General features: G+C 38.9%; 1 protein-coding gene across 3 annotated transcripts; it reads left to right on the top strand.

The window, feature by feature from the left end:
* The first annotated feature begins 2,945 nt into the window (after positions 1–2,945).
* Positions 2,946–6,536, top strand: Kpc2 (Kip1 ubiquitination-promoting complex subunit 2). Of its 3 annotated transcripts, none has more exons than XM_090175532.1 (11): positions 2,946–3,102; positions 3,160–3,452; positions 3,515–3,579; positions 3,640–3,741; positions 3,820–3,919; positions 3,987–4,101; positions 4,158–4,279; positions 5,096–5,223; positions 5,285–5,371; positions 5,853–5,991; positions 6,053–6,535. In XM_090175532.1, the coding sequence occupies exons 2-11, from the start codon at positions 3,182–3,184 to the stop codon at positions 6,193–6,195; spliced, it is 1,272 nt and encodes a 423-aa protein (XP_090031658.1). In that variant the 5' UTR covers positions 2,946–3,102; positions 3,160–3,181; the 3' UTR covers positions 6,196–6,535. The 3 variants fall into 3 exon arrangements, with proteins under 3 accessions (XP_090031658.1, XP_090031660.1, XP_090031661.1); XM_090175534.1 differs by having other exon boundaries at positions 2,948–3,102; positions 3,166–3,452; positions 6,053–6,536; XM_090175535.1 differs by having other exon boundaries at positions 2,958–3,053; positions 6,053–6,536.
* The last annotated feature ends 8,640 nt before the right edge of the window (positions 6,537–15,176 follow it).

Below are 15,176 nucleotides of genomic sequence, written 5' to 3'. Positions count from 1 at the left end.
TCATCAGTGGTGGGGGCCTTCTGTTGGTGGGGGCCCATAGACTTTTGCCTAGTAGGCCTAGTCCTTAATCAGGCACTGACGGGAAGCTCTCGGTGAGACCTCCGAAATTCGGAGCAGTCTGCGACAAAAAAGGCTTAGACGAGAGATGGTCCGGAGGTAGATTTTTGGGAAAAACGAAGGGAAACTACTAACAAAGATATTATAGAACAACGTACCATAGATTCGAATTCTGAGAGCTTTCTGAATTCTAATTGACGGTTGTGTAACGAAGTGTTTGCCCACTTCCGGCACGTGACCTCCGAAAAATCAGCCTCCATCGGTGGCTGTATTGTCCTATCACGGCCAACTTTGATGACGCACTGTTGCTCGAATAGTTGCCATAATTTTGCATCATATTATAAATGGTACTATTATTTTGAGAGAGTACTATATAGTACCAAAATGTACCATATTTCCAACCTATTGTACTATAATGGTACTATTTTGATATTTGCATTATTTCTACTACTAAAATAATAAGCATTTCTTATTAACTATACATTAAATCGTCGTCTGAAAGCAAAAACCACATAACTTTATACTAATTAAAAGTATAGTTAAATTTACGTAGTTTTTGCTTTCAGGCGACGAAATGTTAAGTGTTGCCAAATCACTCGATAGTCAATATTGCGGGGGTCCGTATACTCCATAGAAATCTCATAGGTAACTAGAATGCTGCCGCCTACGGCCGAGCTTGACGCCAGTTCGCCTTGAACCTTCAGCCAATGAGAGGCCATAGAGTGGTTCCGCCAAGGAGGATAATAATCCTCCTTGGATCCGCTACTATAGCGGGAGATAGGTGACGTCATTCTCTCTGGTGACATTTAATTCTTGGCAGAACCACTCTTTGAGCTCTGATTGGCTGAGATCTGGCAATCGTCCGCCACGGCGTTTGGCCCATTTGCCAGTTACACGGCAGCATTCTAGTTACCTATGAGATTTCTATGGTATACTCTGCCCAAAAAACCTTACTTAGAACTTATATTAAGGAAAGTATTTGCAATTCTAGGTTATATGTAAACCACAGCTATTCAAAAATATAACTTTCGTGAAAATCGGACTTAAATTAAGGAACTGTATGTAGATTTTTAGGCGAAAATATAAAACCACGAAAATTGGGGTCCCGTAAATTACCCTGAAATAGATACTCAAATTTAATATTTACTGATATAACCGAAGTTGTAGGTCCGCTGAATCCTTACCTATCCAATAATATTTTTTTAACGTTAATGGACTTAATTTTGAATAAAATATCTGCCACATAAAGCGAAACCACTGAAAATAGTAAATTGGGCAAATACCCAACTTCTAGGGCTCCAATTTGAAAACTTTATGAAAGTCTATCAATGGAGATGTATGTACATTCGAACGAGATATCATTGACTCTTCTAGCCCTAACCAAAGAATTTAGACATCAGGAATGGAAACTGCAGCTCTATCGAGTATAATTAGCTTGTCTCTAGCCTCCAAGGACAAACCTAGGTTGATGGTTTATTTCCGGTTCTATTGATTCGCCTAGCCGGAAGCTCACCCGTCAACTCGAGAGCCGAGACATTAACGGTTTTTTTTTCGATTCCTGGGGTCTATATTCTTTGCCCTAACCGTTGAAGAGATATGCGCGTCACGGCGGCATCGGCATCGGCTACACTGTACGTGAGACTAATACACACAAATCCTTAGGATTGTGTGTAAAAACCACTTCGTCGTCGTCGTCCGAGCTTCGTCTTTCTGGCCTCTGTAATCGAAAACCCTGTTAAGTCGGCCGAGTGGAAAAGTTTGCGCGTTTGGCTATTCTGTGGTCGAGAATACCTACTAGCTCGGTCTTTACTCAGTCGGGGCAGCAGTAGGTAACATTGTCAAAGCTGGGAGGGGGAATGTGGCAAGCTTATCAACACTCCTGGCCTTTCCGCCGTTTTGCGAGGCGAGGCGGTCTCTCGGTCTCTTCAAATTTTAAGGGACGAGCGTATTTGTTTCTGTTCGTCATGAGGGGGGAGCAAATCTGCTATTGGGTACAGGGGGTTAACAAGGGTACAGAGTTTTTTTTTTTATTTTTGCGGGGAAAAAGGGTAATTCTGGCATGGGGAAAAGGGGGAGGAGTGCCTTACTGGGGTGGTTCGACTATGGGGAAAAGGGTACCACTGAAATTCTCGCATGGGAAAAAGGGGGGAGGGGGTGCCTCACTGGGGTGGAGTGCCTTGAAACATCCAACTAGCTGAGGGCCCGCCCGTAGGGTGGTCTTCTCCGCTAGTATTTTATAAATTTAAAGTTCCAGCCGAAGAATTTCAGCGAATTTTGAATGGTAAATAAACCTTTAATGTTCTTCGACGCTTTTATAATATTAAAGCAACATTTCGGCGTACTATTTATGAAATAGCATTTGATGACAAGTTTTAATGAATTACTTTCTACATCCATGCTCTGACACAGCCGCCATTTTGTTTGGGACTTTGCGACCTTTTCAACTTGACGCAAAACTCGCGAAATCTTTTAATAAGAATTTTTCTTGCTAGACCGTTTCTTACAATAAGGAAAATATCTTCTCCACTACTTACCCCTGGCAACTCTGACGCTTGGCTTCACCTTATTTTCAAAAATATTTGCTTGGAAAATGGAAATGAACTTTCTTCTTAATCAAATAAAACTATTCTTTATTCTTTGTGTCAAAGAGTTGATAGAAAATGTTAGCTAGAATTAGGTTATTGACTCGTTTCAAAAAACATTGATAACATTTGGACTTCATGCTATGTACCCTTATCAACTTTTTATTCCCTGAACAGCTGCGTATAAGATTAATTAATCACTTTTTGTAATAAAATAAAGAAAGAAAAAGAAGTTTAAAAAAAAGATAAGTGACGAGATTTTGGTCAGCCTTTCCAATTTAGCGCTCTGCGATTAATTCATGGAAAAAAACCGGACGGTAAAATAGAGGGCGTTATAGCATTTCCGGGAAATTCCGCGAAACAGCTGTTTTTCGCTTTTCATTATGCATCTCTTTAAATTTACATGATCTTCAAGTGATTAGGGTTTTCTACAATCAATTTATAGTATTTTATCTCAATTTTGGTATGCGTTAGATCTTTTTAAATTTAGAAAAAGGAATAAAAATTGCTTTTTTGACAGGTAAAGATTCAACAAAGGCTTAATGTTTGTTATTGGGGGAAGCCGAGGTGCTGGAAACAGTGGCAAGTCATCAGTTATAAAAATAACCATTTTAAATGCGTTCGGAAATGTTTGGTCTTTGGAAGTGACGCCCGAATTTACCATTGAAAAGTTAAAACTGATGGCGTTGAGCCATTTTTACAATCCTGTTGATAGTATCAAGTCTGCACATTTATATAAATTAGTACACGTTAACCAAGGTCGGCCCCTTTGTGACGAAAGTAGTGTTCGTATGGAAAAGTTAGAGAGCAGAGGTAAAACGACTGTATATAAAAACATATCTTCATTCAAGTTCATGAAATATGAATATGTTTAGATGAATTACTTCTTCTCAAAAAGAGGTTACCAGTGCCTCCCCAGCCTACAGAAAATCCTGATGATGTAGGTTTATTGGTTCTGACATTCCTTTTTAAAATTCATTAATTTTAATTATTTGAGCAGTTATGCAGAGGCCCTACAATTGAAATGATACAGCAAGCAACTGCTCATCTTATTCCGCGTAACTTTGAACATAAGCCTGAAGATGTTCCCGTTTTTGTTGATGTATGTGTTAAGTTTTATTTCAATTAATAAATGCATGCTTTACCTTTAATATCTAAAATTTTGATGTTATTTTCCAAGTTTCACACCGAGCTTAGAAAAATTTTAGTGTCTCTCATTGACGTATCAGAAAAACTTTTACGTCACCAACCCGAAATTCAAGAAATTCTAAATACAGAAGGTAGGCATATGTCAATAAATTTATTTTTACAATTCACGGTTATAATAAATTTACATTGACTATCCAGTGGATCCTGAAGATGAGAAAGAGCATTCAACTTCAGTTAACACAGTTGCCCTGCAGCAATTAACCGATATGGGGTTCCCTCAAGACAAAGCCATTAGGGCTTTACGAATTAACAAGTATAATTAAAAAATAAAGCGAATTGTTGGCTTCTTCATGATTTTTATTACTTAAGGATGTCACCGGTAGAGGCGATGGATTGGTTGTTAGCTCACAACTTAGACACAAATGCATCAACAAGTACTAATCCTGGGAAGGACAAACTACCCTTGCCTACAACGGAAGAATCTCAAATTGGTACTGCTTCCATATATATGATTTAAGATAAAATTTTCAGGCTGAGAAAAACATTGCTACCAGGACTGGACTTGTAACCGGGTTTGTCTATGGTTTCTAGGGCTGTGCGAGTACTCTTGTCTTTTTTGAGGTCAAGTACTCGAATAAGTAGTTGTAGGATACTCGTTGATTACAGAGTAACAAAAAATTGCATATTCGGGTTCCTGATTACTCGAGTAAGCTGCTCTCTAAATTCTTCGACTATTTGTTTTTTCTATCCTCGTTGCTTCAAAGTTCAAAGAGGGTTTTTACAACTTTTTGGGGGACAATAAACGGTACCTACAAATTTGTGGAAACTGGTTCATTTAAATTAAAGGAAAAATTTTCACCATTGAAAGTTAGTTTAAACTCCTTTTAAATTTAATTTTCTTTTTACTTGAATAAAACCAGCTCCAAATCAAGTACTCGATAACCCGACCCGTTAAAAATATTACTCAAGGTTACTTTTTTTTAGTTACTTGACTCGAATAGGAGAAAGTTTCCCCTTAATCAAGTACTCTATTACTCGACTCCAATATTACTTGACTCGAATGCTCGATAAAAAAAAATTTATACTCGATTGCCTAAAAACACCTCGCACAACCCTAATGGTTTCTCAATATGCCGCCAATATTCTTAATTTTTCTAGTCGGTTCCGTGGAGGGGTGCAAGACAGTTCTTAGATGATTTTATTGAAACCCATATCACATGTCTTTTAAACATCAAAATGTTTTTCACAGCCTGAACCACTCCTATAATTTCATTAACGTTTATTTGTCCCTAAATTCGTATTCTTAGATGACCGTTCGAGCGTAACTCAAGCTGGTCCCTCACAAATTAGTCCGAAAGCCTTAAATGGCAAAGTAGCCGAGATTCTTAAGAAATTTAGAACTTTTAAACGAAAAGAATTTACCCCGAATAAAAAGGTACTTTTGCCATTAAAATTTCATTATTAATATTTTACTAATTATCGTTTAACCCTTTTAGGCAGTTAATCATTTGAAAGAAATGGGATTTTCCCATAATGAGATAATAGATGCATTGAGAATTAATAGTAACCACCAAGACGGGGCTGTATGTTTAGCTTAGGAGCAACAAACACAGCACCCCAACACAAGGAGAACACAAACTGTCAAAATCGTCTATTTTCTTGTGTACATTTCCATTTCTTAGATGCTTTAGCACCTGCTGCCGTTGGAAGGGAAAATTCAGAAATTGGCTTTCCCTTTTTCCTTAAAACGCTCGGCATAAAGGCTTGTCCAATGAAATTTGTACACAACACTGCGTTAGCCTGGAGAACGCAGCTTTAAACACGCTGTTGTGCACAAATTTCATTGGACGAACATTTTTGCTGAACGTTTGATGGAAGGGGAAGACTATTTCCGAATTTCCACTTCCGACAGCAGCAGGTGCTATAGCCAATGAAAATTGTACACAAGAAAATAGATGACTTTTGACGGGTTGCGTTCTCCTTGCGTCGGGTGCTGTGTTTGTTACTTCTAGGTTTAGCTATCTCTATCGTAGCAGATCACCTAACAATTGTTTTTTTTTGCAGTGTGAATGGCTTTTGGGTGATAGAAGGCCAACAACCACTGATTTGGAAAAAGGCTTAGACCCTGAAGGTCCCATATATAAAGCTATTATGGAAAACCCCGTTATTCACCTTGGGTTATGCAATACTAAAACATTCATAGGTAATAATTATTTTTGACGCATTGTGGTATGATCTAATATTACATTCCGTATTTTATTAAGCTTTTCTTCACATGCTTGAAAACCCAAGTAGTACTGCCCGTTGGTTAAGTGACCCTGACACAACCCCAGTTTTAAGTCAGATTTTCCGTATTTACCACGCTGAGAAGCATTCAGTTCAACTATCAAGACCTTTCGCTACTTGATGTTACATTTTTTTATTTTTAATTATATAAATTAATTTTAACGCTAAATTTGTCCCAGGTGTTAGGCTTGTGTAAGTGTATTTTAATGTTTTTAATCAAAATTATGGCCAAATGGCATATTGCTATTATTTGGTACAGGCTACGATGGTATTTATGTGCTGAAATTAAAAAAACTGACGATATTTAGCGCTGAATCAAATATATTTAACTGTTTTGTTTTTGTTTTATGGTTCTTCTTCCCTCAGGAATATACTGAATATATTTTTATTTAATTTCAGTGAACTAATGGCACGTACTTATATCTTTTAAACCCAAATAGCAAAAGTTATTATTGTGATACTTGTAAATTGTCAATTTATTTCCTATGCTATTTGTTCAACTTTAAAATAAATGTTGACTCTTAATTTTGCCTTCTCTTTTTTACAAATTTTTTTGAAATAATTTGCTAGAGTAAAGCCAAAGATGTTTTGATGTAGAATTTTGATGTGGTCATTTTTTGATCTCATAATGTATTCATTGTTTAACAATAGAGTAGTGTCAGTGCTACATCACGCAACGTCACCCATGCTTTTTCCTATAGAGAAAAAAACGCGCCTAAAATGGCGGCCATGGCCAAAGCTACGAGTTGATACTACTCTATTGCCATCTGCTTGCCGGAGACACAGTTAACGCTTAAATACAAATGCTCTTACATATTTAGCTTAAAAACACGCAGAGATGTATTGACTAATAAGAAATTTAAAACAACGATAGTGCGCGAGATAAATGTTATATTTTAAAAACCAAACTAGTTTCGGAAACGTTTTCCTTCAGTCATCTAAAACTAGTAGCTCTTATTTAAAAACAATATTTTTATTTTATCTCATATCGTTGTTTTTAGATTCTCAAAACATTTTGGATTGATTTGTTTTTACTATCATCAACAATCTTTGAAATAAACGATAATTTCCTTTTACTCAAGTGGAAGAAAATTTATTAAATAGTCATTTGACGTTTAAAAATCAATTTGACTTCTGTTTAAATAACCCGCCGTTTTGTTGAAACTTCCAAGTCATAAACGCGGGAAGGCTTGCAAACGACACGACAGACGGGCTGCGTTCAGTAGCGCTTATCGGACCAAAGATAATATATAACTACGTACCATAGATTCGAAATCTCGGCGTTTCTCGATAGCGCGTTTTCTGTTGAGGTTCTTACTGAGTTCGCGCTGGAAGTTCGGAAAAAACGGGCTCCATAGCATTGTGGGAAATAAGGAATTTCAAGAGATAACCCAAGATTATATTACTCACCTTAAGTTTTCTTTCGTTTAGAAACATTTTTAGAGCTACAGGCATGATCCATTATTGTTTTAAAACCATATAACGCAAAAATATCTGGTATCTTGGAAACCGCGAGTCAAAAACCACGGTGCAATTTTCACTAAAACTTTACCTTTTAACTAGATGTCGGTAGCCCTGCCAGCTCCATGGAGGCCATTTTTTCCGACTTCCGCCGGGAATTCAGTAAGAGCCTGCGTTACTTTCAAGGAGCTTGATTTCTAATCTAGGGTACGTAGTTATATTATCTTTGATCGGACTCACCGATTACTAATAGGTGACATCGGTTTCCTACTATACGCTTTTTCACGTTTCCGGTTTAGACGTCACGATAGTCATCGGTTACTCACCGAAGTCATCGGCTGGAAGAGTCGGTTTTTCCGATGACTGACGTCATTACTGACGTAAAACTACTATAAAAGCTACGCCATTTTAAAAAACACCGATGACTGAATAAAAGCGTTCAACAACTTACGACGTCATTATGACGAAAAAGCTCATCGGTGGAAAATATCAAACCCATCGGGGTTTTTTCCGTTGACTGCTACTGAACGTAACCACGATATTATATAAAATTTACCACAATCGTAAAAAAGCTTTCAAAAGACGTGGCGTCACGATCAGTGTTGTTCCGGCGCGATTTAGGAATGTACTTTCCACCTAGGTCAAAATGTACTTTTGGAGGATAAAATGTACTTTTCGTTTATAAGATGAGTGGCGCGCGCCATCTATAAGTTTTATTACCAAAAAGCGCGGGAAATTTGAAAACGTTATTACTAAAAAGACACTTCATTTCCGGCATTTTTGTCTGCAAAAGGGGTTGAACCCCCCCCCCCCCCTATTGCTACTGACGTGTCAAAAGTCCGAAATTTTAACTGCCTTTAAAACGCAGCTGCCTTTGAAAACCAGTATTCCAGTAAGTCGGACTCGGAGCTATGAGCGGAATGTCGCCATCTATACAGGTGGGGCGAGGGGGGGGGGGTTACAATGGGAATTCGGAGATAAGCAGAAACTTTGTGATGGTGCAATTTTAAACAATCCCCCAAATTAAGAAATGTACTAAATATATGTCAATGGTATTAAAATATATTTTTGTTTCACATATTTTCACAATGTACTAACTACGTATCTAAAATTTTACTTTTGTATCATTAATTTACAAAATGTACTAAATACGTATTAAAAATTTCAAAATGTATTTATGTACTTCAAAATCAAAAAGGTATTAAAAAAGTACAAATGTACCGCCTGGAACAACACTGGTCACGATTGCAAACGGAGACCAACGGTTAATTCACAATTTCCCCTCCGTTGAGCGTCACTGAACGCGGCCATGGGGTACGTTCAGTCAACGGAAAAAAACCCGATGGATTTGATATTTTCCACCGATGAGCTTTTTCGTCATGATGACGTCATAAGTTGCTGAACGCTTTTATTCAATCATCGGTGTTTTTTAAAATGGCGTAGCATTTATAGTAGTTTTACGTCAGTAATGACTTCCGTCATCGGAAAAACCGACTCTTCCAGCCGATCAGTGATGTTCCGGACGGTACAATTGTACTTTTTTAGTACGTTTTGAAATTTGAAGTACAAAAATACGTTTTGGATTTTTTTCAACGTATTTAGTACGTTTTTATTATTTCCAATGCCAAAATACAATTTTGGAATAAATGAATGGTTTTTATTACGTTATGAAAATTTTCGTATATAAATAAATACGATTCTCGCGCAAAGAGTGGTCAACCATTGAAATACCCCAAATATTCCCCGTTTTTCACTCATTCAAAGTTCGTTGCACAGTAGGTGGTTTACAAAAATTACACCTGCAATACAGGCAGACTGCCAGTGGCACTTGGCAGTGGCCAGGTGGTTGTTCAAAGCTTATCAAACGGGGGTCAGTTAATATCCGGTAGTAGAATGGGGAAACTCGGCCCTAGCCGGGGATTCGGGGAATAAAAGATCTTACAAAAGAATGTGTTATCTCTTATTGAAGTGTCCCAACTTTCCCTCACTCTCCCGCCTTTTTCTGTTGATTGTTAAGTTCTTCTAATCCTCCCCTATATAAGTAGCTAATAGCTATGTGATGAGGGGAGTGGAAGAGGAATGCAGTAGAAACTAAGTCAATACCTTTCCAAACGAGAGGGGTTCCCCCATTTGTTATTATACTGTCTACCACGAACAGCTGAAAATTTGTTGGTCAAGTTTACTATCTCTTTTCTAATTTCCGGGTATTCTGGTCTTTGTGAGGGGGGGGGGGGGGGTGGGGTAAACTTTGGTCCTTTCGAGGATGTACTTATACGTAATTAACAAGTGACATCAGTCAATTCTACTCTGACATTTTGACTCTGATATGCTTAATCTAGTAGTCCAGTCCACCACACTTTAATTCAAACGCCAAAACTAAAAGCATCAAAGCTTTTGAGCTCATATGTTTTCAATTTTGTTGCTAGTTTCTCTTTAAATTCGCAGTTCAATGTTATTACGAAAGTTTAGCTACTTGAAAGTTCAATTATGGATCGATTTTTAATTTAAACTAAAACAAAAACAACCAAAGTGCTCTTATTGAATAAAACAGACGGTGACGATTGCGACGAACCAGGAGTATCCGGATACACTAAACCAAAGAGACAGATAATTGCCGATGTTTTCCAAGAAGAAATACTAGGTGATGCAGAATCGTCTGATTCTAATTCCTACTTTAGCCATAGCGCTAAACGGATCATGGAATACAAAGAATTCCAAGACTTTGTGAAAGTTGAACCTCATAAGCTATTAACACCTTGCCAAACGCGTTGCCTCTCTTTAGGAGCTGTGGTTTCTAGAATGCTTGAACAATGGCCGGCTCTAATACTTTTTTTTTCAATCGGCTGCCCTAGAGGACAAAGTAGCTTCGGCTGCAACAATTCTTAATGCATTGAGAAACCCAACGAACAAATTATACTACAGTTTTTTAAATTAAATTTTAGGTCACATTAACAAAATGAACCTTATTTTTCAAAGCGAATCTCCAAGGATCACAAAACTGCACACAGAGATTAAACAATGCTGAGAAATTTTTTGCAAAAAAATATGTTGATGAAACTTCCGTCAGTAACATTTGTCCAAAAAATAAATCGAAACGGCTATCTCCCACAAACGTCTATATCGGTACCAAAGCAGAAATAATGATTTCTGAAGTCAAAATTTGCCCAAATGATTTAACGATGTTTTATGAAAGAGTAACCGAGTTCTACGAGGAGCTGTGCTCCCAAATTAAATCCCGATTTTCATTCGATGATCTTTTTTTAACGAAAATATCGTGTTTGGAACCATATATCGCCGTATCTGGGGAGGTAGCGAGTCTTGTCCCTTTAGCTACGCAATTTCCCAACTAAGTTTCCGCTAAAGAATTAGAAACTCTAAACGAAGAGTGGAGAATGCTGCCAAATTTTGATTGTTTACAAAATCTAGGAAATAGTGATGAATCACTAGAGGGATTTTGGAATAAAGTTGGCCAATTTAAAAATTCATTAGGAAATCAAATGTTCCCTACACTCGCTCGTTTTTCAAAAGCGCTCATTTCTTTGCCGCACTCAAGTGCTAACGTTGAGAGAGTGTTTTCACACTACAAACTAATTAAAAGCGATCAGAGAAATTTGTTATCAACAAAAACTTGTAATTCCCTCATTTTAACTAAAGAGCTTATTGGAAAAACCACAACAGATAGATCTTGTTTTAACTGGGAGCCGAGTCGTTGTTTGATTAAGAAAGCAATTCCCCCTGATCTTTAATTCGAACTTTATGTCTAAACAATTACATGATACCTGAAATTATGCCAAAAATTTGTATTCAATTCATTATTTCATTATCGTATTAAACATTTCTAAATTGCTATTGGAGTTATTCTTTTTAATTAAATTAAAATTCGCGCCTATTTTATAGATATTTCTTGCCATTTCGTTTGAATTTTAAAAAAATTGGCGCCTTTTCCGTGTGAAAACTCTAGATGGCGCTCGCAGCGTCGACTAAAATACGTAAAGTACGTTTGCTCCTCAGAAAGTACGTTTTGTTTAGGGTAGAAAATACTTTCTTAAATCTAACAGGAACATCACTGCAGCCGATGACTTCGGTGAGTAACCGATGACTATCGTGACGTCAAAACCGGAAACGCGAATAAGCGTACAGTAGGAAACCGATGAGCGCTGCTGAACCATGGATTAACAATATCTGTGAGTTATTGTTAATCCATGGCTGAACGTACCCTTGAATGAAATTGCCCGCCGTTTATAATTCGAGGCTTAATGTTTATTACTTGAAAAATGACACATTTTCGCTACTGGAATACGCCCCTTTTTACACGACGGAATAAAACATTGTGACGGCTTTATTGTAATTAAAAAAATAAATACCAAAAAAATTCATAAAAGTAATTAAAAGAATTAGGCCCGAAAAAAATTGTCGTTCCCCAAAAGCGCCATATTTAAAGATAGTAAATAAAGACGTAGAGTGATCAAATGATGTTTCTATGGTAGCGTAATAATAATGAAGAGCTAGATGACGCTAAATTATGGGCAGAACCGCTCTTTGTGTTCTGATTGGCTAAAATCTGCCTATCGTCTGCCACGGCGTTTGCCAGTTTCACGGAAGTATGGTTATCATAGCCTAGCCAAGGTTGGCCTAGTTTTTAAAATCATCATGGATTAACATGAAGAAAAGAAACCGATAACGAACATTCCATGAACATATATATGTTCATGGAATGTTCGTTATCGGTTATATATTACATATTATTTTGTTTTTTTCGTCTGCTAGTAATATGAATTTTGGCGTCTTTGGATTGCCATTTTGACAAAAAATTAAAAAGAACACCCAAAAATTGCTCCGATCTCGATCTTGATCCGTTGATCCATGGGCCAATAAATGAATATCTTTTATTGGCCCCATTAAGTTGGGACAGGAATTCATACATCGAACTTGGAATGGTTATCTCGCCCGATTTCCGTCTCTATCTAGGGGACCGTTTTTTTCCATCATTTTGACGTCAGAGCATACGTGTTTTCTCATACGATTTTCAATGGTATTAAATCCTAGTTTCAGATAATTTCATCCCCCAGTGTCGAAAAAGGGTTCAAACATCTTTTTGCTTTTCCCTTCGATCGCTATCCCCGTATTGATAGCGACGGTCACCTCGTAATTCGGACTTCACTTCGCGGTTCTCAAGGGCATTGTAACTGCTGACAATTTTGACAGCGCTAACAATGCCGGACTTAATCCTTCCACATGGAGAGTTCGGGAGAGCGAGCTGACCCGTCACTTTCAATGGTGGGGTTTCAAACCCTAAATTTCGAAATGGCCGGGGAGTCGAACAACAAAAAACTACAGTTGTAAAAACGGAAGGTTGCGTGGGGTAAAAACTCCTAAAGAGGGGAGACGCGTGCGAGGGGGCGATTTTTTTTCTCAAACACGTCACTGAAAACAGTCCCCGAGATCTTACCATAGGGAATACGGCCGGATAACCATTCCAAGTTCGAGGTATGAATTCCTGGTTGGGAAAATTAATCTAGAGATCCAATCAAATCTGCTCCCCGCGAAACAAGTTTTTGAAAATTACAAATGTGCCGTCTCCTCTAAAATGACGAGAAAACGTTATCATATGACCCGTGGTGCCATCCATTATTTTTGAAAAAAAAAATCTTTTTGCCGGAAAACGCGTCTTATTTGAACAGAGTGTTTTGAAAATCATTGAGGTAGGACGTATCGTTGTTCATCTCTGTCCTTTCTCTCTTCTTTCTTGCCCTAATTTAATTTTTTTCGGCCTATGGTCTTCTGCTGCTTTAGTTAGTTTTCTCCCCAGTTCCCTTCCCGTTATTTTAAATGGCTAAGTCGGCCATTTCTGGCGGACCACATGGCGAAGAATCTACTCAGATGGAGGTAGGTGATGAAACCGACTTTCATCAATGGTCGCCCGTTAAAGCGGACAAAGGCGACTCACGAGAGGGACCACTCGTACCCGCGGGATGCCCTGCGGTTTTCTGGAAGGAAGGAGGGGAACCGGGGGCTTCCTCCCCCGTCTAAACCAATTCGCGATGGTTTTCTACATGGACGGTTCGGCTTCCCCCGATTCAGGGGTCGCGGGTGCTGCCTTCGCAATTCCCTCCCTCAACGTTGGTGCGGTTAATTTAGTGGACTCCGGTCATCCTATTAATCGGGTCGAGCTATTTGCCATCCAGATGGCTCTCTCCTACGCGTCCACACATCTGCGTTCGCCGGTAGTTGTCTGTTCCGACTCTAAAAGCACACTCATTCAACTGCTAAGTCGTTCTATGGATCCGGTGGCCATCTGTATCCAGGAGCTTTGTGATAAGTACCCGTATCCGGTTTCTCTAATCTGGTGGCCGATCGTCTCGCCTCGGTCACTGGGCTCCAGCGCCCTTCTAGAGTGGACTTCCTCCTCCCGTCTACTCTTGTAGAAATAAAGAGTGCGTTTCATCATAGACTAATACTAGTATATTAGTCTATGGTGTCATCGGGCTCTGTCAGCTGAGTGGAGTACGGACTGGCAGACCAGTAGGGTAGTGCGGCCTCTTCGTGAGGCTAAACCCTTCCCCGGCTCTAGTGCTATACTTAACTTGAAACTCTCGCTCAAGGACGATACCCTTCTCTCGCGACTAGGTTGTGGTCACCTTCCCACAAACGCGACCCTACACCGGTTCAACCTTAGTGTGACGGCCGTTTGCACTCACTGCGGAGCTATCAACGATGAGTACCACATCTTATTCACCTGCCCCTATCACACTGGGCGTCGCCCAGCGCTGGTTTCAGCGCTCCAGAAGCGCAATCTTCAGAACACTCTCGTGGGGGTTCTTAAAGCAGTACATGGATGTCATATGGACATTATTATTGCAACCTGTGCAATTCTGCGACGTGCGGTGCATTGACATTATGATCGGTTTCCTTATTTTGTGTTCCCTTGTTTTTGGTGCAATTCTACCATTTGTACAGTGTTCTTCGGGCTTTTATTGTTTTTCTTTTTTTTTGTTTTTAAATTGTGCGCCTGGTGTGAAGGCCCCCGCTATATACACCAAAAACTTTTAAAACTTTATTCCGACACCCCCCCCCCGCGTCTTATTTGAACGAACCATTGAGAGATAGACGGTGCCACGGGTAGAATGATAAAGTTTTCTCGTCATTTGGGAGCAGACAGCAGTATTTGTTTTTTTTAACTTGTTTCGCGAAATACTGAAATCCGACGTTTTGATTGGACCTCTAGATTAATAATCCCAGCTCAATGATTGGCCCATGGTTGATCTGTCGAAATTGGCAGATCGGTTTTGGGCGGTCTCGGAGCTGGCAGTCGAGAGGAGGAAATGGAACACCTGAATCTTGATCGAAGCAGACCCGAGCGATCCAGAGCAATCAATGGAAAACACAATTATTTACTAAAACGTTTAAAGGTTTTTACTTAAGCCTTCAATATGACCATAGAAATCTCATAGGTAACTAGAATGCTGCCGTGTAACTAGCAAATGGACCAAACGCCGTGGCAGACGATAGCCAGATCTCAGCCAATCAGAGCTCAAAGAGTGGTTCTGCCAAGAATTTAATGTCACCAGAGAGAATGACGTAACTTAGCTCCCACTATAGTTACGCGGAACCAAGGAGGATTATTATCCTCCTTGGCGGAAA

The sequence above is a fragment of the Leiobunum rupestre genome, chromosome 5 (genome assembly GCF_980474605.1).
Source record: "Leiobunum rupestre chromosome 5, qqLeiRupe1.1.hap1, whole genome shotgun sequence".
Lineage (NCBI taxonomy): Eukaryota > Metazoa > Arthropoda > Arachnida > Opiliones > Sclerosomatidae > Leiobunum > Leiobunum rupestre.
This window is presented reverse-complemented; position numbering and strand designations above follow the sequence as displayed.

Coding starts and splice junctions, on each gene's coding strand:
- Kpc2 (XM_090175534.1), top strand. CDS start 3,182: ATGTTTGTTATTGGGGGAAGCCGAGGTGCTGGAAACAGTGGCAAGTCA. Junction 3,742..3,819: donor ATGTTCCCGTTTTTGTTGAT/GTATGTGTTAAG, acceptor TTATTTTCCAAG/TTTCACACCGAGCTTAGAAA. Junction 5,372..5,852: donor GTAACCACCAAGACGGGGCT/GTATGTTTAGCT, acceptor TTTTTTTTGCAG/TGTGAATGGCTTTTGGGTGA.